Source organism: Microtus oregoni, unplaced genomic scaffold, assembly GCF_018167655.1.
Source record: "Microtus oregoni isolate MIOR12 unplaced genomic scaffold, Mior012 000055F_ref0000237, whole genome shotgun sequence".
In the NCBI taxonomy this organism is placed as follows: Eukaryota; Metazoa; Chordata; class Mammalia; order Rodentia; family Cricetidae; genus Microtus; species Microtus oregoni.
In genome coordinates this window covers 3,094,036-3,117,142 of record NW_024543831.1, presented here as the reverse complement: position 1 = coordinate 3,117,142, position 23,107 = coordinate 3,094,036, and the positions used below count along the sequence as shown (strand labels likewise).

General features: G+C 45.6%; 1 protein-coding gene across 3 annotated transcripts; it reads right to left on the bottom strand.

Moving 5' to 3' along the window:
• Window positions 1-4,187: 4,187 nt before the first annotated feature.
• Bud13 (BUD13 homolog) lies at window positions 4,188-22,650 on the bottom strand. Of its 3 annotated transcripts, XM_041638580.1 has the most exons (11): window positions 22,502-22,650; window positions 18,970-19,060; window positions 17,509-17,593; window positions 15,748-16,015; window positions 15,170-15,630; window positions 12,702-12,919; window positions 11,302-11,404; window positions 10,842-10,980; window positions 10,448-10,632; window positions 10,159-10,240; window positions 4,188-4,562 (listed from the first exon to the last, which is right to left on the bottom strand). In XM_041638580.1, exons 1-11 carry the CDS (start codon window positions 22,642-22,644, stop codon window positions 4,469-4,471), a joined length of 1,869 nt encoding a protein of 622 aa, XP_041494514.1. In that variant the 5' UTR covers window positions 22,645-22,650; the 3' UTR covers window positions 4,188-4,468. The 3 variants fall into 3 exon arrangements, with proteins under 3 accessions (XP_041494514.1, XP_041494512.1, XP_041494513.1); XM_041638578.1 differs by having other exon boundaries at window positions 15,170-16,015; XM_041638579.1 differs by having other exon boundaries at window positions 12,702-12,859; window positions 15,170-16,015.
• Between the last annotated feature and the right edge of the window lie 457 nt (window positions 22,651-23,107).

Here is a 23,107-nt window from a genome sequence, read left to right as displayed (position 1 = left end):
TTATTATGTATACAATATTCTGTCTGTGTGTATGCCTGAAGGCCAGAAGAGGGCACCGGACCTCATTACAGATGGTTGTAAGCCACCATGTGGTTGCTGGGAATTGAACTCAGGACCTTTGGAAGAGGAGTCAATGCTCTTAACCGCTGAGCCATCTCTCCAGCCCCTCCAGCTAACTTCTGTATAGCCTTGGGGATGCCTATCATCTGATGGTCATTCTTGTATGGTAACTACTTTCCCAGGTAGAACCTGAGTTGGTCAGTCCAGGTCTCTGCCTGGCCTCCCTGCCCCCAGCCCCCACCATACACACATCACTGTCTACACTGCCATGCCAATAAAGGGCTAGGACCAGCTTTTCCAAGTGCTGTGGCTGACGAGGGGCAGGACTACCTCAACAAGTTACTGAACATCAACATGACTTTAGGTGTCAGCCCAGACCATGGGCATCCACAAGGCCTTTGGTGGTAACAGTTTCCAACTGCAGTAGGGCCACAGATCCAGACCACATGGTGTTCCAGCTCCACCTCTCTCCACAGCGAATCAATTGCTCTTTTCCTCTCCCATCTCTCCACTGTGTGCTCTATCTCTCTCATCTCTTTATCACATATTTGGTCCTTCTAGTGCCACGTGTCACAGGTGAGTGGGTGGGCACTTCTGGCCACCCCAGGCTGCCTTCAATGTTCTTTTTTTTAAATTACGCTTTTTGTGTTTGTGAGCAGGTATGCATGTGAGAGTATGGAGGGTCTTTCCACCATGTGGGTCTCAGGGAACAAACTCAGGCTGTCAGGCTTTATAGTAAGGACTTTTACCCACTGGACCAACTCAATAACAAAAACCGGTATTCCAGCCTAAGAATTTTTAACTATCAATTTCCATAGCAATAGGTACCTATATTAATTTACTTCTTGATTTCTGCTACACAGTGATTCCAAACTATAGATAGTCTTATATGTAACTAGTTCATACATGTTCCTCTGAAGGACATAGCCAGTGAAACTACTCTCGTGTGCATGTTAGCTTGTTTTTGAAAGAGGGTCTCCCATGGTCCAGGCTAGCCTCTGGTCCTGGTCTTCCTCCATCCATCTCACAAGTGCTAGAATTATCGTCACAGGCCACCACATTCTGCTTATATATCTAGTTCTGTATAGCAAATTAATGTTTGCCCCCTCATGCAAATTACCTATTTCAGGAACTTATTTCAGGCACTGCAGCAGCTTCTAACAATAACTCACAGATGAGAATCATGTAAGGGTGAGGGACTAGTTGCCAAATACAAAATCTACTTTATTATTCTAGTTTGGAGTATTGAATCCAGGGTTTACACATGGCACAAGCTGAGTCTACCACTGAGCCACACTTTCAACACTCCAGAAATAATTCTTTTTATGAAAAGAATACACAAGCCAAGTGTGGTGGCACAGGCTGCTAATCCTGGTACTCAGAAGGCAGAGGTAGGTGTATTTCTGTCAGTTCAAGACCAGCCTGGTCTACATAATAGTTCCAGAATAGTCAGAGCTATAGAGTGAGACCACCTCAAAAAAAGGCAGTGGCACTATTAGGAGATGTGGCCTTGTTAGAGTAGGTATGACCTTGTTGAAGGAAGTGTGTCACTGTGGGGGTGAGCTTTGAGGTCTCTTATGCTCAAGCTATGACCAGTATCACAGTTTACTTCCTGTTGCCTGTGGATCAAGATGTAGAACCCTCAGCTCCTTCTCTAGCCCCACGTCTGCCTGCCAACCACCATGATGACAAACCACTGAAACTGTAAGCTACCCCAATCAAATGTTTTCCTTCACATGAATAGCCATGGTCATAGTGTTTCTTCCCAGCAACAGAAATTCTAAGACAGTACATACACACATATTTATACACATATGATATACATGTGTATATACACATACAGGGTCCTTATATATACATGAAAAATGGGCAAAGTCCCTTAATAAAAAGAAAACACATAAAGACACTCAACATCATTATGGAAATCAGAATCACAGATTTACCACCTTCCACCCATAGGATAGCTGTAATAAAAAATAGGACGTACAGACAAGGATGCAGGGGAAAAAAAAATCAAAACTCTCATCTACTCTTGGGAAGAAATCTGGAAATTCCTCAACAAATTAAAACATGGAGTTTCATATGACTTAATGACCGCACTCCTAAGTCTGTATGTGTGTGTTTGTGTATATTTATCATACATACATACATGTATATATATGTACATATATATACATACACACATATATTTCTAAAAAAATTCACCCACCAAAAACCTTGTATATTGGTTATTCATTGCAGCAATATTTATAACAATCAAAAGTGGAAACATTTTGTAACCATCAAATCGTCATTAAAATGTGTGTGATAACCACACAGAAATATCAAGTCAAAAAGAGAGAAGGGGATGTTGCAATACAACTAAAGTTTGGAAACATGTGACATGCAAATAGCCAGACACAAAAGGCCACGTTAGATGACAGCTGCATTCACATGACAACAATGTCAAAGTAGAAATCCTGGGAGGTGAGAACTCAGCCAGGAGTTGTTCAGGGCAGAGGTAGTCAGGGGAGTGACGAGTGACCAGGAACGGAAACAAGGTTCCAGTATCCATACGATAACAGTACTTCAATACCATTGTTCTGATGGTTGCACAGCTCCAAGATGTGCTAAAACACATTGATTCTACACTGAAAGGACCATATGCTATATAATTTATCTCAATAAAGCTACAGGGGGTTTTGATTTTAAGAAAACACTGAACATCATCACAGCTTCTTTGAGTCCCAGAGCTAGAGCTAGTAGCTCTGCTTTTGCAGGCTTGGGTCAAGTTATATAGATGAGGGCTGTGCCTAAGGCCTGCCCAGGCAGCTTCCTTTGCTGCTGGTCTGGAGAAGGCCTCTGCCTTCACATGGCCCCTGGAGGGCTGCTGGAGTGCCCACTGGGAGGACATCTTTCTTCACACCAAGCTATCCTGGAGGGGACTGCAGCCATGTCTTTTATGAACTTTCAGAAGTCACATGATTCTGACACATCCTATTGGGGACACAAGCTAGACCTACTTACTCTGGGAGGGGACTACCCAAGGGCTTGAATGCCAGAGAGCAGGGACCAAAAGAGCTACCCTGGAAGCTAGCTACCAACTTAATGCTAATGGAGACAATGATACTAACAGCTAAGAATTTTGTGGCATTCACTATATGCCAGGCAGTTTCTAAATGCACAGTAAGCCCATGAGGTAGGTACTCTCCTCTCTATTTCACAGAAGTTACGGCACAGAGAAGTTAAGCAGCTCACACCTGCTAGCAAAGGACAGCCAGAGTCAGCTTCCAGTAGCATGGCGCCACTGTCCAGCCTTACAAGACGACATAGCACTGCTTCCCAGTCTTAATACCCAAATCAGCTGCCCATCTGCAGCCCTCAACCAACACCGGCTGACACTGAGTTTTCATTCTCCACGAGAGCTGTGAGGCCACACTAATAGCTGCAGAACAGAAAATGGTGTAATATGCATTTAGTTAACTGGGAGTGAGGCAATACCCCTACTAGCTATCTCAATTTATTTTTTTCCAGTTTTCAGTTGTCTTTTCCTTCCTGATTTGTACAGTTCTGTCACACAGTCTTCATGTGTGCAATCCCTCATTGTTTTAGACTGCCAGTGCTTTCTCGGCATCTGTAGGCATCTTTAGCTCTGACTTGACCTGCTTGTTGAAGGGAGAACCCTGTATTATGCAGCAGTCAAAGCAATCACAGCTTGTGGTTTGAACTGTCTTCACATGGGGTGCAACCCATCACTTGCTCCTACCAGATTTTAATACTTGCTGCTGGGGTCACAAGCCTAGGGCCCTCGTATGAGCCATCTTCCAGCTTCACGGCACTAAACTTCATCTGGGTCCATAATGGCTTTAGGACCCACTTCACTTTTGTTCATACAATAATAAAAATAACAATAATTTTCTGAGCCCCACTAGCCACCTTTCCCACTAACATGTAGCACCTGCTACCTCATCACACACCAGGTTCCAGGATTCCTGAACCTGTTTTAACACTAAATTCTGATTTGCACAGAAGAACAACTGCCACTCCCGAAGGTTTTACTCACACTGCTCGCTAGATGAAGGAAACAGCCTTCACTAACACTCCCAAGACCCCAGGAAGTTCAATACTAGCTGGAATTCTTCCCCAAGCAGAATACCCAGTTAGGAAATGATTACAAAAAATAAATATGTGTTTATTTTTAAAAATAAGAAGAAAAGCACTGGCTAAGAACAAGCCCTGGGATAGAGAAGTCACTGTGTTCTGCCAAAGACAGTCAGAGAGCACGGACACAGCCAAGGGTAGGTGCCTAGTCCAAAGGTCAGAACTGACCGCGAGTTGCTGGTCTGGGTCTAGCAAGACAAGCATTAGAAGCTGGATGTCGGGCTGTCCTGTGCCACCACCACCACAGCACCGCACAGCCTCGGAGAAGCTACATGTCCTCCACACTCCACTTGTAGGCAAGCTCCTCCACAGCCTTCTTGCTGGCGAGCCTGGCAAAGCGCTTCTGTTCGAAGCCATTGGATCTGCAATCAAAAGAGAAGTTTTAGTCAGCCAGAACCCAGAATGTTTATTTTAAAGTGGACAGGGAAGCTACTCAAGGGAATACATCTAAAACATATGCAATAACATCAAAGCAACAAAACATGCAAATTAACCATTTCCCAGTCCCTGTTCAGACCTATCGCCACACTTAAAGAATTGTTTCAAACCTTCAACCTTCACTATTCCCTACAAAGGCTCGATACAGTTAGGCCTGAAATCTCAGATACTCCAAAGACTGAGAAGGAAGATCACAAGTTCAAGTCCTGCTTGGGCTACAGAGTTAGCCCAAGGTCAGCCTAACAACTTCATGAAGCCCTGTCTCAAAAAAAAAAAAAAAAAAAAAAAATAGTAAAATAGCTGGGCACAAAGGTGAACACCTTTAACCCCAGCACTCGGAAGGCAGAGGCAGGAGGATCTCTATGAGATTGAGGCCAGCCTGGTCTATGAGAGTGAGTTCCAGGACAGCCAGGGCTGTCTCAGGAAAAAAAAAAAAAAACAGTAAAATGAAGGCTGGGGATGTAACTCAGTAGTAGAGATAGAGCCCCTGCCTAGCGTGTACCAGGCTGAACCCAATACACAGCACAAAAACAAAGACTCAACTCTCTCTCGGCTGTTGGTTCACAAGCTCCATTGATGGAGGAAGGTCATTGGTTAATTAATAAAGAAACTGGTTGGCCCTGATAGGTTAGAACATAGGTGGGTGGAGTAAACAGAACAGAATGCTGGGAGGAAGTGAGCTCAGACGTCATGCAGCTCCTCTCAGAGCCAGACACGATGAAGCAAGCTGCCAGGTCAGATATGCTGAATCTTTCCCGGTAAGCGCACCTAGCGGTGCTACACAGATTATTAGAAATGGGCTAAATTAATACGTGAGAATTAGCCTAGAAGAGGTTAGATATAATGGGCCAGGCAATGTTTAAAAGAATACAGTTTGTGTGTTGTTATTTTGGGGCATAAGCTAGCCAGATGGCCAGGAGCCAGGCAGCAGGAACGCAGCCCTCAGCTCCTACTACACTCCATTATTTAAGCATGACTGAGCTCTCACTGGAAATTAAGTGCTATGGATGTGGCAGAGCGACAAAGCACCTGTTCTGACAAACTCAGACAAGTGGCACAGACAGACGGGGGATGGTAGTAAAAGGATCAGGAAGGACTAAGCAAGCCACCTTGTGGGAATGGCCCCAAACCTCAGTCTGAAAGCAACAGATACACAGGCATAGGAACAAGACCCTTGGCCTGGGCAGTGCTCACTAGTGTGGACAGAGCCTAGAGTGTGACAAAGGGAGTGGCCATGAGTCAACACTGGACGCCAAATCCCCGTGAGCTTAGGACATGGTAAAAAAAAAAAAAACAAAAAACTGGCAGAGGCAGGCATATCTCTGTGAGTTTGAGGCCAGCCTCGTTTACAAGAGCTACTTCCAGGACAGCCAGAGCTGTTACACAGAAAAACCCTATCTCAAAAACAAAACAAAACAAAAACAAACAAAAAACATTTCATTGGGGAAAGTTGAGTTAAAATTGCATTTCAAAGACAGCACTCTGGAGATGTGTGACAAGAAAATTACTACAGTCGCCAGGGCAACAGAGGAAGGCAGTGATACCAAGGATGGCAACAGGGTCATAAGAGGCAAAATCAGCAGGATTTTGGCTGACTAGTCACAGTCAAAGGAGGAGGTCAGTGTGCCTCACCAGTTAGTCACCAAATGACCAGATAAATGGGGATGCCATCTCACAGGCTAATGAGCACAGGAGGGAAGCAAGCGTAGAGGAGTATGCTCTGTACGTGTGATCGCATCTGAGGCACCTCAAACATGCATGGACAGAAGACTCCACCATGCTGATGAACACACTAGTCTGCATCAGACTACAGATCTGGAACCATGGACAGACAGACAGATAGTGGCTGGAGGCAGCCTGAAGAACAGTGAGGGGCTACTGATGGAGAACTGGGAAACCCCAGGGACTAACAGAGAAAGGGTCATTCAAGATGGGGTCAAGACATGACAAGGAACCAAGAACAGGTCATTATGGAAGCCAATTCAGGGGTGAGGTTTAAGTAAATGGTGAGTGGACCACAAATCTCAAATTCCCTCCCCACCCTTCTTTCTCTGCACTGCCACCCCTTTCTTATTTATTTTTCCTATGAGACAAAACATTTGTACACATACGAAAAATACACATACTTCACATACACACACACACATGAGAACTCTGGGAGACAAAATGACTAAAAAACATACTCAGAAAAGAAGATTAAATGAATAATAATAATAATAATAAACTAGATTAGCCAGGCATGGTGGCACACATCTTTAATTCCAGCACTCAGGAGGCAAAGGCAGGCAGATCTCTTTGAGTTTCAAGGTCAGCCTGGTCTACAAAGTGAATTCTAGAACAGCCAGGGCTGCTGTACCAAGAAACCCTGTCTCAAAAAATCAAAAACAAACAACAAAACTAGGTCTGCAGAGTTCTAAGTCTGGTGTGCAAAGAAAGTCAGAGAAATGAACAGCATAGTAAGCACTTCAGCAGCAACAACCAGCAGCTGCAACAAGAGCCACCTCTGGGTATGAAGCAAGTAAGACTTCAGGAACACCCCCCTGCCAAATGAACTACACTGTGACCAGAAAAGCACAGCAGCCAGCTAGCCAGCAACCACAGCCTCTCTATGGCTCTCTACCCACAAGAACTGGAGTCTTAGATTCCAGAAACAGCCTGAGGGACAGAAGACAACACCTTAGGCCAGAATAAGGTAGGAAGTAGATTCCAACCCTCAAACAGTAATTATAAAACCTGCACAAAATAAGTTGCAATTGAAGGCATGGTTGAGTACTAAAGCAAGAAAAAAATCCAATGGGAGTCGTTCTGCCAGAGGGCAACTTCTCAATCTACACAGCAAAAGTAGGCCACAGGCAGAACCATGGCTTGACTAGCTTGAGGTGTTAGTGGCAGTGGGAAGAGATGCTACAAAATTAAATCCTGAGACAGAGATACTGCAAAGGGGATAGACCCAATTATCTACCCCAAACTTCACAGCGAGCTTTGGGGAATCACTATGCATGCGCACAGGATACCCTACAGTGAAAGTGTTAGCCAGTTATGGTGTCACCAGCATACAATTTCAATATTCAAGAGGCTATGGCAGGAGGACCCTTGAGCTCAGGACCAGCCTGGGCTACATAGCCAATTCTAAACCTGACTAGCTCACAGAGTGGGGTCCTATCCCCAAAACAGAGGGGAGAGATTGGGGAGGAAGAGAGCGATAGGCTATCAACAGAAACCAATCCTGTGAATTGAATGTTGCAATCAGCAGAAAGGACTCAAAACACCATTTATATATATTTTCCAAAAAGAGAAAGCTGTCTCTAAATTGGTAAGCAGATGGGAAATCTCGGGGGAGATATGCAAGCCATCAAATGGGAATTCTGGAAGCAAACCAGCTGAAACAAAACACTCACAACTGATAGCAACTGACAGAAAACAACTAAGACATCAGGCCACAGGTTTTGGAAACTCCAAAGCCACCTTAGCCTAACAGATTTTATAAAGTGCAATCTTCCCAAGTAACTGCAGAACATATATCAAGTGCAACAGTCACAAGGGAGACGCAAAAGAATATGAAAATATCCTGGACCAATCCATTGTGCATTTCAGAGAAACTTCTCAGTATACCAAGTGATTTTCTGACAGTGCACAGTGAAAAAGTCACCATTTGGAGGTCTGAAAACTCAGCAGATCTATATGTCACACACGACCAATACATGCAATAATACATGCATGGGCAAAAGATGCAAAGCATAAAATGTCCATAGGCTGGAGAGACGGCACAAGGATTAAGATAACTAAGTGGCTGCTCTTCCAGAGGACCTGCATGTGAGTCCCAGCACCCTATTCTAATTTCAGTCTCAGGGGAAGCCCTCTTCTGGCTGCCCCAGCATTCTTCCCGCATAGACATAAAAGTAGGCAAACAACCACATACAAAAATAAACTTAAAAGAGGGGGGAAAAAAGAGACTATAAATTGTGTATGCAAGCAATGGTGGTGGCACATGCCTTTAATACCAGAACTTGGCAGGTAGATGTCTTTTGAGTTCAAGACCAATCTGGTCTATAATAAGAAAATTCCAGGTGAATACCAGGGCTACACAGAGAGAGTCTGTCTCAAAGAAAAGAAAAAAAGCCACAAAGACCATAAATTTTAATGCAAAACTATCAAAAAGCTCTTTGCATGTTTCAGACCCACATAAAAGTGTAAGGAGCTAGGTTTTGTTCTTTGCTTTATATCTCCCTTTTCTGCTGGTGACACGGCAGGCTGTACTTCCCTCCTGCACTTCATCTAAACACGTCACAATAGACAAATCCCGAATCTAGCTCTCTACTATAAGCTAGACATTAACTACATTTGCAAAAAGTTAAATCAATTCTGTCCTTTTGGTTTGTTGGAAAATAATTATTTTCCATTAAATGTAATAGTAATTATATTAGCATATAGGAGCTTTATTATTTTACACAGTAAATAAGTGCTTTTAAAAATATACTTAAATTTTTAATATAGTGACTATAAATATATAATCAACACAAAAAGCTTTTTGGGATCTTCAATAGTTTCTTTCAAAATTATATACTTGTTCATATGGGCACACACACACTAAGTGAGTGTGTGGAGGAAGGAACAATTTTGAAGAGACGGTGCTCTCCTATCACGTGGGTCCCAAGACTTGAACTCACATCATTAGGCTTGACATCAAGTGCCTTCACCCACAGAGTCGTCTCACTAGCACAGAGTATAACAGAGTCCTGAGACTTACAACTCTGAGAATCATCATACTAAATGCTAATGTCCCGTGTGGGCCCTGAGATGGGACCTGCGACTGGCAGTAGGCAGGGGCTGTCCTGGCAGTCAGGAAGCCTCTTGAGTACTCAAGTGAGGCACTAGTAAGTGACCACGTGAGGTGGCGGGGCTCAGACATTACCTTGGACTTCCTCCTAGGACAGTGAAGAGAATTCCTGGTAAAGACACAATACAGAGAAGGATGCAACACACAAGCCTTGCCCATCCTCTGGCCAATGTTTGAAACAAAGTGTGTCCTGTCAGAACTGCTTCGATTATCTGTCCTGAGCTTTTGAAAGGACATTGAAACGAATAGGAGAAATACCCCAAACCTTAGAACTGACACACACAAAGCAGGAGAGAGTGGGGACAAGCATAGACGATCTAAGACGGCACAAAGTCAGCTGTGGTTCCCATGCCTGCATTCCCAGTACTCGGGAGGTGGTATATGAGCTGAGATCAGCTGGGCTATGTAGTGAGACATTGTCTCAAAAACAAAAGCGAAAAAAGAAAAACAGAGAAGAAAGGTTAAGGCAAGCAAAAGAAGGCTAGATGGTGGTGGTGCACACCTTTAATCCCAGCACTTGGAAGGCAGAGGCAGCTGTATTTCTGTGAGTTCAAGGCCAGCCTGGTATACAGAGCGAGTTTCAGGACAGCCAACATTATACAGAGAAACCTTGTGTCAAAGGAAGAAAAAAAAAAAAAAAAGAGCCAGACAGAGGAGAGAAGAAAAATAGAAATCACATCTACCTGTCCACTCCATCCCAGCGGTATCCAGGCCAGATATTGAATCTATTGGGAGGAGGTGCAGGACCATTATAGCGAGGCCTCACTAAAGACAAAAATGAGAAAAAAGAAATTAGCTACTGTCATAATTTGATTCAGAGCTGGATGGCAATAGGAGAATTCTTCATGAGAGTTCCCATTGTTTTGAACCCAAGCTTCCAACAGGCATTCCAGCTGTGGGCAGGCTCCTCTGTTGAAAGCTGTGTCCATGCCCTCTTAACCCACCTCCAGCTCTGGCAACTCCCAGTCTCACCTTTCTTGTGCTTGTTCTCCTTAGCCTTATTCTTCTTAATGAAGTTGGCCATCGGGTCCCCTTCTCTCTCTTGTTCTCTCAGCATCCGATCCAGATCTTCATCATCAATATAGCGGGCCAGAGGCTTCTGCATCTCCTTCATTGCATCCTCTACATTCTGCTGCTGCTGCCGGCTCTGGGCAAGCCTGGGCAAAAAAAGAAGCATCCTGGGTAACCATTTCCTCCTACATTGAGGGACTGCAATGCTACTCTGCAGAATTTCCTCTTTGTAGCAGCAGAGGCTAATAGTGTAAAAGCTCAGAATCCCAGCTGGAGGTAGGAGCCTACCATCTCTCAGAGACTCAGCACCTGAGGCTCATCCCCAGATGAGCTTTGTGTTCAGAGGTGCTCTTACCCTTTGCCCCACTGGGCATAAAGCTCATCTCGCTCTGAGTCCTTCTCTGCTTTTCTCCTCTGCTCCAGGCGTTCCAGCTTCAAATTCCTCTTACGACCAGACTTGTCTCGAAACACCGTTTCAGCGAATTCAAACTGAGCTATGATGGGAAATCACATTTTTAAAGATAAACACCAAGCATCACAATCAAATAACATTCTAGCACTCAAGACCAGCTGCTTGGGATCTTCGTGATGGTAGGAACTCTGCAGTCAGGCCACAGTGGCTCCTACCAACATATGCACATCATGGGGAAAGAAGCACTTGGATTACTGAGGTTAGAGTGCTGCACAAAAACCTGAGTAGACACATGGAAGCAATGAAAAGTTTCAACTAGCAAATACAATAAGCCACACTTAAAAACAGAAAAGACAGAGAGCTACACGAGCTGGAAGTGGCCCCTGAATGCTCTCGTTTGTACCTTCAAGGGCTGTGGTGTCTTGGTCCTGTTTCTTGAGATCCTGCTGCTCCCGCTGAACATCAGTCACCAATCCAGTTTTTGCTCCAGAATACATACGTGCATGCTGTGAAAGAAAACAGGAATACATGTGTGCAGTCTGTGCAAGAGAAGAGGAATACATGCGTGCAGTCTGTGCAAGAGAACAGGAATACGTGTGTGCAGTCTGCGCAAGAGAACAGGAATACATGTGTGCAGTCTGTGCAAGAGAAGAGGCAACAGTCAACACCGTGAGGCAGCTAGTTGCTTGTATGTCTGATCATCAGCAATAGCCAAACCAAAATCTCTAGTTTCATATTCTCATTATTATTGACCACAGGCTCACACCACAGGGAGGAATTTCTAATCTCATGATACACTTTATACTATTAAATTTTAAAGTAAACAGAAAGAGAAACACACAGCCCATAGAAGAAGAGGCTAAGAACACGCAAGCTTTCTTTCTCTTTTTAAGATAGGGTCCCATACAGGACAGGCTGGCCTTGAACTCACCTATCCATGTTTCAGAAAGGAAGCTGAGGATTAAAGGAATCAAGTTTCTTGCCCAATCTCACAGATACTAAGTAGCAGAAGAAGGATTTAAAGCTATGATTGGTTTCCTGGGGTTCTGTGCTTCCAACTGCACTCTGCAAGCTGTAAGCCTCAGCTTATTATTAAGAAAACAGGCCGGGCAGTGGTGGCGCACGCCTTTAATCCCAGCACTCGGGAGGCAGAGGCAGGCGGATCTCTGTGAGTTCGAGACCAGCCTGGTCTACAAGAGCTAGTTCCAGGACAGGCTCCAAAACCACAGAGAAACCCTGTCTCGAAAAACCAAAAAAAAACAAAAAAAACAAAAAAAAAAAAAAACAGGTGGTGGCCTAATCATCCTATCAGGTGGGAGGATGCAGGTGGGTCTGAAGTTCAAGGCAACCCTGGAGTACTCTCAAAACAACAACAACAACAACAACAACAAAAAAACCCAGCAACAACAGGGAGGCTTCTGGAGATACTGAAACTTACGGCATTACAAGGCTATAAAAGGCTGGAGCCACCTAGGAAATCTGGTATAAGCTAGGCACTCCTGATCCAAAACTGGAAATAGACAGCAGTCCATAATCCAAGATATTCTGAGCATCATTTTGTGCAGTATCTGCAAAGCCTTCAAACCTTCAAGCACCTGGAAAAGGCATCCCCAAGCCTCTGCTTACAAGTCCAGCTCAAATGAGTCAGAGCCATGCAGACTTCAGAGAGAAGTTCCAGAAGTACATTAACTCACACTTACTGAACTGAATCTTGACTCTCTGGCTGCAATGTTTTTGGTGTCTGTAAAGATAGATGGGAGGATAGATGTGTCTGATAAAGACACAAGTCCTTGAAATCCCTACCTTCTTCCCGGGATGGGGACTCCTTCGAGGAGGAGAGAGATCAGAATCAGAAGATTTGGTCCTCTGTCTTCTCCGGGGTGGAGAGAGGTCAGAGTCAGAGCTCCGGTGTCTCTGTCTGTTCCGTGGCGGTGACAGATCTGAGTCAGAATCCTGGTGTCCTGGATTTTGTTTTTGCCGTGGAGGAGAAAGGTCTGAATCAGAGGCTTTTTGGCAGACACCTAGGCAGAAAGGCAGTCAAAGTGTGACTCCTCTGTTTCCTAGGTGAAGAGCGTGTATGAAATCTCTGGGTTAAGAGAACCTAGGGATTAAAGAAAGGGATGGTTCAGAGGTAAAGTGAACCAAGTACGTAAGGCCCTGGTTTTGGACCCAGCACAGGTAGAAAAAAAGGAGGATAAATTAACCTCCTTGGAAGAATATTTGTAAGAACTTACCATGTACCAGGTGGTGGTGGCACACTCCTTTAATCCCCAGCACTCGGGAGGCAGAGGCAGGCAGATCTCTGTGAGTTCGAGGCCAGCCTGGTCCACAAGAGCTAGTTCCAGGACAGGCTCCAAAGCTACAGAGAAACTCTGTCTTGGAAAAAAACAAAAAACAAAAACAAAACCTTACCACACTGGGGTACTCGGCCATCTTATAAAAAAACAAAACAAGCACAGGAGACACAGAGAACAAAGTCAGGGGCTCTGTGTCCTGGCCACCAGTGTCTGGGGACATTGAAAAGTATGTGAAATTTCAGATATTCATCTATACTTTGGTCTACCACTGCCACTCTGTCCAGAATCAACAGAAGAGTTTGGAGTCAGCCCTCATGGTATGGCAGAGTCAGGAAGGCCTGGAGTATGTGCTGATGTCCTCAAACTCAATAAAATAATTTATGTGTTGCTTTCATTGGTTGAATAAAGAAACTGCCTTGGGCTTTTGATAGGGCAGCATTTAGGCAGGCGGAGTAAATAGAACAGAAGGCTGGGAGGAGGAAGGCAGACAGGGAGAGCCGCCATGAAGTCGCCAGGTCAGAGACGCTGAATCTTTCCAGGTAAGCCATGACCTTGTGGTGATACACAGATTAACGGAAATGGGTTTGATCAGGATGTGAGAGTTGGCCAAAAAGAGGCCAGATATAATGGGCCAGACAGTAATTAAATTAATACAATTTTTTTGTGGTTATTTCGGGGGTTAAGCTAGCCAGGCAGCGGGACGCAGCCCGCTCCTTCTACAACAGATCGGCACCCAACATGGGGCTCAAACCCACGACCTGAGATTAAGAGTCTCATGCTCTACCAACTGAGCAGCAGGACACACCTGCTCCTTCTACAACAAAAGTAATTTAACTTTAAAATCAAAACAGTTGCTAGAACAAATGCATAGGTCTGCTCTCGATGACAGTGGGTACCAGGTTGTAGCAACGGCCACACGTTCTGACCTAGCAAACAACTGCTCAGCTTTCTAGGAACCTGTCACTTAAATCCCCAAGAGATCTAAGATAAGAAACAATCCATAGTTGTTTCAACAGTATATGTACAGGATGACTGTCAACTATCCTAAGAGCAAAGCTAGAAATAATCCAAAGCATGCAATCTCAGGAAAATGGCTGAGTCAATTTATATAACATAAAAAGGTTAAAAATAAAAAAAGAAAGAAAATCACAGTAACATAACAATACCTACAAACCAGAGAAACTTTGTTGAGTGGAGAGAGCAAGCAAGATCACACACAGCAGGTATGCTCTGCACAGCCAGGCTCATGCATGATCACACACAGCAGGTACACTCTGCACAACCACTCATGCCAGATCATACATAGCAGGTACACTCTGCACAGCAAGGCTCATGCAAGATCATACATAGCAGGTAAACTCTGCACAGGTAGGTTCATGCATGATCACACACAGCAGGTACGCTCTGCACAGCCAGGCTCATGCAAGATCACATACAGCAGGTAAACTCTGCACAGGTAGGCTCATGCATGATCACACACAGCAGGTACGCTCTGCACAGCCAGGCTCATGCAAGATCATACACAGCAGGTACACTCTGCACAGCCAGGCTCATGCACGCCAGAAAGCACCCAAGGCCCTGGCTACAACACTAACAATGACACTGTCTGAATGACAGTTGGTTTAAACCTTCCTGTGCATTCTATTCACAGCTTTCATTTGCATCCATTATTACTGTATGTGTGTGTGAGTGCAGGCGCCCATATGTGGAGGACAGAGGGCAGCATTCAGAGTCAGTTTTCTCCTTTCACTGCACTGGTACAGAAAATTCTTTCACCTACAAAGCCACCTTGCCTGCCCCATCAGTGCCTTTTTATGGGGTACAAGGGTGAGCAAGAGCACATAAGAACTTTCCTCCCTACCCCTGGGAGTTTTTAACTCTACGCCTAGCCTCTCGTGTTTCAAAATGTTTCCAAGGAAACTCACTCTCATACTCACAAGATCAAGTTCCTCTTACAAACAGCCATATGCTCACCTTTAGGATCAAGCTGCTTCTTAGCTCCAACATGAGCCTTTGTTTGCCGTTTCCGTGGAGAAAGGTCAGAGTCCTGCCCGTACTTGCTGTTCTTGGAGAGTGATGAGTGAGAGGGTCCCAGCCCCCTCTGATGTACAGTCTTGCTAGAGGATCTTTCCGCAGCTTTACTACTTTTGGTTCTGGACAGTTCCAAATCAGGGGAGTCATGACGGGCCCTCCTGAGAGGCTGTGGGTCTGAAGTGTCAAAAGTCCTCCTATGTGTGGCTGTGTCAGGGGAGTGGTTATGGGCCCTTCTAGGGGGAGAGACACCCGAGGAACCAAGATGGCCTCTCCTAGGAGATACACCTGAAGAATTACGATGAGACTTCCTGGGGGGAGAAGCGTCTGAGTCATGGCGGACCCTTCTAGGAGGAGATGTGTCTGCGTCATGACGGGATCTCCTTGGGGGAGAGGGATCTGGGGTGTCATGACGGGATCTCCTAGGAGAAGATGGATCTGGGGTGTCATGACGGGATCTCCTTGGGGGAGATGGATCTGGGGTGTCATGACGGGATCTCCTTGGGGGAGAGGGATCTGGGGTGTCATGACGGGATCTCCTTGGGGGAGAGGGATCTGGGGTGTCATGACGGGATCTCCTTGGGGGAGAGGGATCTGGGGTGTCATGACGGGATCTCCTAGGAGAAGATGGATCCGGGGTGTCATGACGAACCCTCCTAGGAGGAGACGGATCTGGTGTATCATAATGGGTCTTCCTGGGAGGAGATGGATCTGGGGTGTCATGACGAACCCTCCTAGGAGAAGATGGATCTTGCTCATCATGACAGAAATGCCCATCTTCACTGTGGTCTAAATACAAAAGCAAACAGTCAGATTCCCCACAGAGCGCCGTGCATATCTCACCCAGTTTAAAAACATGGCCCAGAAACACCTATCTCTGAACTACTGGAAAAGCCCATAAGGTCTACCTGGCTCCTGTGCTTAGGGGCAGCAAAGCAGCACTCACAGACAACCTAAAGAGTAACTCCTCTCACTTCCTCCCAAGACCCCAGTGTGCAAAGCACATTCATTCATAGTACTCTTATAGTAAGCAAGGCAGGTGATTGTGTCTAACAGACATGAAAACAGAGGTTCTGGGGATCCCCCCTAAGGCCACCATTACTCAGAGGAGACATGTCCCCTCCCAATCCAATTCATTTCCAGTGACTCCTGTTGCTATGCAGTCTAGATCATTTACAGGCTTACTCACTCCTTTTTAAAGGCACAGTGACTAAACTTGTACATATCAAATGAAACGTACTAAGTATTTAATCCATGTCACTATGCTCCCCTTTTAAGAGGGGCAATCAGGAAAAAAAAAGAAAAAATCAAACATTAACTGTTATCTACTGTGGAACAATGCTTTATACAGATTTCTTAACTCTCACAAGCCTGGGAATCCTGGGCCTCCATGCTCTTCCTGTTATTTATATGGTCCTTCCAAAGTCCTGCTGTTACCAACTGCTCCCTCTTGTGGGCCAGGGAGGAACGGGGCTAAAAGGTTTCTAAACAGTCATGGTCTAACAAGTCAGTCTCTAATGCCCCGTGTCCTCCTCCAGAAGTCCTGACACCTTTTCCCCACAATTGTCATAATCACTGACACAACTGATGGAGAAGGGTCATCTGTCTATGTGTTACTCTCATTGGTTAATAAAGAAACTGCCTTGGCTTTTTGATAGGGCAGGATTTAGATAGATGGAGTAGACAGAACAGAATGCTGGGAGAAAGAAAGCATAGTTGGTCAGATGCCATGGAGCCAGCCGCCTGGTCAGACATGCTGAATCTTTCCCGGTAAACCATCACCTCGTGGTGCTACACAGATTATTAGAAATGGGTTAATCAATATGTGAGAATTAGCCAATAAGAGGCTAGATATAATGGGCCAGGCAGTGTTCAAAAGAATACAATTTGTGTGTTGTTATTTCGGGGCATAAGCTAGCCAGGCGGCCGGGAGCCGGGTGGGATCATAGCCCACCGTTCCTTCTACACACAATGAAACAAGCAACACATTCCTCTGGAGCAGTGGTTCTCAACTTCCTAACACTGTGACCTTTAACACAGTTCCTCATGATGTGGTGACCCCGACCATAACATTATTTCACTGCTACTTCCTGTCATTTTGTTACTACTATGATTTGTAAAATAAATATTTATAATGTAATTTGTAATATAAAATAATATAGAAGTAATATGATATAATATCTGATAGGCAACCCCCAAAGGGGTCGAGAACCACTGCTCTAAAGCAAGAAGGGACCTGCCCTATAGAGCAGACATTTAGAGTATCTGCTGCTGACACTCACCTCCAAGGAGCTTCCATTTGGCACTGGAGCGGAAGGCCTCCATCTGCTTCACCTCTTCTGGACGCTCATCCACAAACTCAGCCACCTGCAGGAGTGGGACACTGCAGTAAGAGACTGCACAATCTGGCCAAGGAGCACTCGTCACAAGAACCTCCTAACACACACAGGGCCCACTCACCCTGTGGCAGGCATCAGGAACCACGCAGCAGTGCTGATGCTCTTGGCCCGTGAACACTGTCACTCTCCCTCCAGAGATAAAATCATACAAACCTTCTTAGTAATCGTGCTGGCACACAACGGCCATGTGGAAGTGAAAAGCTCATTCCTTCCACATTTTTAGTCTCCACGCACAGTGAGAACACGGCCTTCCTAACCTGCCTATCGTTAATCAAAGACTCGGCCCTATGAAGCCTTTCCTGTGATTGTCACAATGACAGGTCTTGAATCCAACTAAAGGGAACTACTGGCCATACACCAAATTACAGAACGTTCAGAGACAGCCTCCAATCTTCCTGATCAATGATAAATGACCACTCATAGAACCCTCCCCGATGCAGAACTCACCTTTCAAGTCAGTCCCTGTATTCTGCAACAGCAAAAGAACATTCTTGGTTTTACTGAACCCCTATCTGCCCTCAGAGAACTTCTTTTCCTCTGTCTTAACTCTGACCTCTAATCCCTTTCCGACTGAGACCTTCAGCGTGGCTGCAGCTATACAAAGCAGCTGTGCAAGCCTGATTCTCCTAGTCAGTTCTTTACCATAATCCTGCCAAGAAAGATCCGAGGCCACTGACCAGCAAACTGTGCCCCAGAGAAGGTAAATGACCCTAGGCTAGCCAACCGTAAAAATGGAATTCAAACGCAGGCCATCATTCCTCTGTACTACTTCTGCTCCCCAAGTCCCACCATCACTCCTCATATAATCTACTCTGAGCTCTATCCCTGGGCGGTCCTGGAGACCAGGCTGGCCTCCAACTCACAGAGATCCGCCTGCCACTGCCTCCCGAGTGCTGGGATGAAAGGTGTGTGCCCCATCACTGAGCTCAATGCCCTTATTTCTAGAAGCAGGACTCAAAGGACTGCTCTGAAAACTGAATGAGATCCTTTGTGTTCGCTTGGCAGTGCCTGGTACATGATTGGTACTCAATAAACTAAGTCTACCTAAGTCATCCTTGCATGCAGAGAATTGCTTATGTCTCCCTCTGGTCACCTGACTATCATACCTGAACAGTGCTAGGCTGGAAGATCAAAATTCAAAACCTTCTGCTGAAAACTCATCATATTCACACCAGCACACAGTCAAATCACTACTTTGGGATCATTTGTACGAGCATCATAGACAAAAACAGCACCAGACAGCTCTTTGCTCAGCTTTCCCCTACAGTTTTAGCCCACAATGGGGAGTCAAGGATGAGACACCTGAATCATTTCAAAGTCCCAACAAGACTCCAAGATACATACCACAGGCAAATCTCCATCCTCTTCCTCCTCCTTTTCCGGCTTAGTGGTAGAGATAGCTGCCCAGCCCACATCATCATCAACAATCCGCATTCTAGATGGGAACAATAAAAGGCTCAAAAAGGCACTCATTCTGGGACACAGGCCTATGTACACTAGCCTATTAGTTTTTTTTTTACATTTATTTATCATGTGTGTATATGCGATGGTATATTCATGTACCACAGCACACATATGGAAGCCAGAGGACAACTGCAGGAGTCGGTTCTCTCCCTCCACCATGTGGGTTCAGGGTGTCTGAACTCGGGATGTCACGTTTGCTGGCAAGCACTAAGCCATCTCACTGGCCTCGTATTGGCTTTTAAAGTTCAAAAGTATGGCTCAAGCTGGGCGGTGGTAGCACACGCCTTTAATCACAGCACTCGGGAGGCAGAGGCAGGCGGATCTCTGTCAGGACAGGCTCCAAAGCTACACAGAGAAACTCTGTCCTGAAAAAAAAAAATTAAAGTATGGCTCAGTCTTTGCCTATATGGACGGCTACCATCAAACCACCCCACCACTGTCCATCATTTGTTTGTTTTTGGAGACAGGGTTTCTCTGTATATAATAGCCCCAGCTGTCCCAGAACTCACCCTGGAGACCAACCTGGCCTCAAACTCAGAGATCCACCTGCCTCTGTCTCCCAAATGCTGGGATTAAAGGTGTGTGCCACCTCCTGGTCTATCACTGTCCATCTTGGATTGAGTCAAATTTCTTACTCTAGCAGGTTTTACAAATGCAGCCCCTTCCCTCTGCCAGGCCCACTTTCCTCTCCCTTAACCAGGGATCTCATTTTCTTTGGGTTCTGACATTGAATAGCTTTCTTGAATGTATTTTTCTTGTTCACTGTCTCTTACTCCCAAGCTGGAAATCCCTCTACACACTCTTAGAATGTTTTCATTTGTATTTATCAAACAAGTTAAATCAATTTGTTGTATCACTAGTTGTATAAAGCCCACATTCCCGTTAAACTCTAAGTTCCAACAGCCAAGGGCTAGGACATTCTTTTATTTGTTCATTTCCCCCCTTCTCGGATACTCTCCCTATGGTTAGGTTCAAACCCCGTTCTCCTGCCCCAGCCTCCCCTGTGCTGGGATTGTTAAGTATCTACCACCATATCCTGCTGACTAAGTCAGTCTTGTTCATCAAGACCTCTTTAACACAACTGTCACAGGACATAGTCAGCCCTCCATACCAATGGGTTCTGCAACTGCATATTCAACCTACCACAGACTAAAAATACCCAGGGAAAAGAAAATTACCAGGCCAGGCAGTGGGGGCGCACGACTTTAATCCCAGCACTTGAGAGACAGAGGCATGAGGATCTCAGTGAGTTCAAGGCCAGCCTGGTCTACAAAGTGAGTTCCAGAACAGCTAGGACCGTTACACAGAGAAACCCTATCTCGAAAAACAAAACAAACAAAAAAAAAGAAAGAAAGAAAAGAAAGAAGGAAGGAAAAGAAGGAAAGAAAGAAAAAAGAAAGAGAAAGACAGAAAGACAGACAGAAAGAAAGAAAAAAAGAAAGAAAGAAAGACAGACAGACAGACAATTACCAATATATTGGACAGATACAGACTTTCTTTGGTGACAATGCCCTAAACAATGTAACAATGTACTGGTATACCATCTGCCTTAGGGCTCCTACTGCTGTGACAAAACACCTTGACCAAAAGGCAAGTTAAGGAAAAGATTTATGTGGCTTACACGTCAGCATTTCTTTTTCACTGAAAGAAGTCAAGGACAGGAACTCAAACAGGGCAGGATCCTGGAGGCAGGAGCTGCTTACTGGCCTGCTTCCCATGGCTTGCTCAGCCTGCTTTCTGATAGAACCCAGATCACCAGCCCAGGGATGGCACCACAAACCATGGGCTGGGCCCTCCAGCATACATCACTAAAGGAGAAAATGCCTTACAGGCAGATCTCATGGAGGCATTTCCTCTGCTAAGGTTCTTTCCTCTGACGACCCTAGCTTATGCTGAATTGACACAAAACCAGCCAGTACACCATCTAAGCTGCAGTGGGTGTTGAAAGTAACCCAGAAATGATTTAAAGAGGATATGAATAGTTTTCCCGCAAATACCGTATCGTTGTGTGGAGGAACTTAAGTACCTGTGGACTTGAGGAACCAGTCCACCAACTACTGAACAATGACGGCAGCCAATAACGTGATCCGCACAGACGAACTATGCTGCAAAGAGGTATTTGAAAAGCCAGGAACACAGGATGCATCTTTAATCACAACAGCCATTTCAGACAAACGATAGTGTTTAGGGTCACTGCTTTAAAGCCTTGGACACAGAGTCTCAGAGAGATGAACTCTCTTGCCCAAGACCACCCAGGCTATAAACATAAATAGAATGGCTGGGATTCAAACTCTAGTGCTGTTACAAAGCTTAAACTTTTTTCTCTGCATGGCATTGCTTCTTCTTATAAGGATGTCAACCCACTGAATTTGGCACCCACCTTAACTGGATATAGGCTCAACTGGTAACACCCCCAAGATTCCATCTCCAAATGATGCCAGGCTCAAGTTCCAAATGAAGCTAAGTCTGGGCAAAGGAGGAATTAGTTTACCCATTTCAGAGGGCCACAAAATTTTCTCAGCTGAGATATGGGAATAATACTGTTAGATCACGATGCTGCCCCCATGGAGGGGAGGGGTGAGCCACGTTTTATATTCTATCTAGCACTTTCTCTAAACTGCTAAGCTCCTAGCAAGTAGGAGACCCAGGGTGGGTGTAAGAATGGGATTAGCTTCCGGAGTTTCGACCTTGTATCCAAAATAGCACCTTCTTAATAAGCTGCTAAACTTAGGGCAGCTGCACTAAAGTATATAGGGAAATTCCTTTGTTCTGTAGGCTGATGTTGGATTCCCTATCCCAAACTTTCCAGGTTCCAGGGGCCAAGTCATTACAGGGTATTTCATCCGAAATCTGTCTCAGCATACCCCACTTCGAACCTTAAAACAATGTCTACTTCATCATCCCAAGGTTCTGAAAGTTATACAGTCGAAGTTTGTGGAAAGAGGCCAAGACACATGAGATGAACTGCACCCATGTTAATTGATACTGTTAGTAGATAAGAGTAACAGGACTTGGATCTTTGATTCCAGATCAATTCCTGATAATTTGAAGCTCCCAGAAATAATTTTTAGACCCTAAAATAAAATTAAAAAAAAAAAGCAAGCCCTGGGGCTTTGAATAAGCTCCACTATTCTGGGGCAAGACTTTCCAATCTGTTCGACGGACAATGCAAGGTTACAAAGGCGGGAAAACAGTGAGGAAAGTTCCAGCTAGCCTTAACACATGGAAGGCGCTGCTCAGAGGATGAGGCCTGAGCTGCCAGCAGTGGCGACAAGCTCGCCCCGGAGCAGTGGAGCGGGGCCTGGGCTCCGGCCGGGGTCGGCAGCGCTCGGAGCGCCGCGCGGGCGGGGAGGAGGAAGAGCTGCGACCGAGGCGCAACGGGGCAGCGCGATGTCCCCTGAAGTCCACTCACCCCTTGCCAGCGGTGCCTCCCGGCTTCGGTCGTTTTTTGCGCCTCTTCCGAACGGACTCTGAACCTCCTTCCAGGCCGGCATCTGCCCCAGACAAGTAACGCTTCAGATACTCAGCCTTGGAGACCGGCGGAGCTGCCGCCATGGCAGCGGCGAGGGCGGAGCAACGGCTCAGCGCGGGGGACAAACTTCTTCTACTGGAAACGGATGGGGGTGGAGCCAGGAGCGGAAGCCCTAGGCGTGAGACTGATAGGTGTAATGACTCGTTTGCAGGGTGTGGGTGGGTGGCTGGGTGGGTGTGTTTGTAAGAGGCCGGTTTTGCTTTCCTGTTAGGACGCACACGTGCAACACCCTCAGCCGGCACTGTCCCAGCCGGAGGCCAAAGCCGACTTAACTAGATCCTGCCCTGATGAAAACTCAGATCAGCCGGGCGATGGTGGCGCACGCCTTTAATCCCAGCACTCTGGAGGCAGAGGCAGGCGGATCTCTGTGAGACCAGCCTGGTCTACAGAGCTAGTTCCAGGACAGGCTCCAAAGCCACAGAGAAACCCTGTCTCGAAAAACCAAAAAAAAAAAAAAAAAAAAAAAAAAAACTCAGATCAGACCGA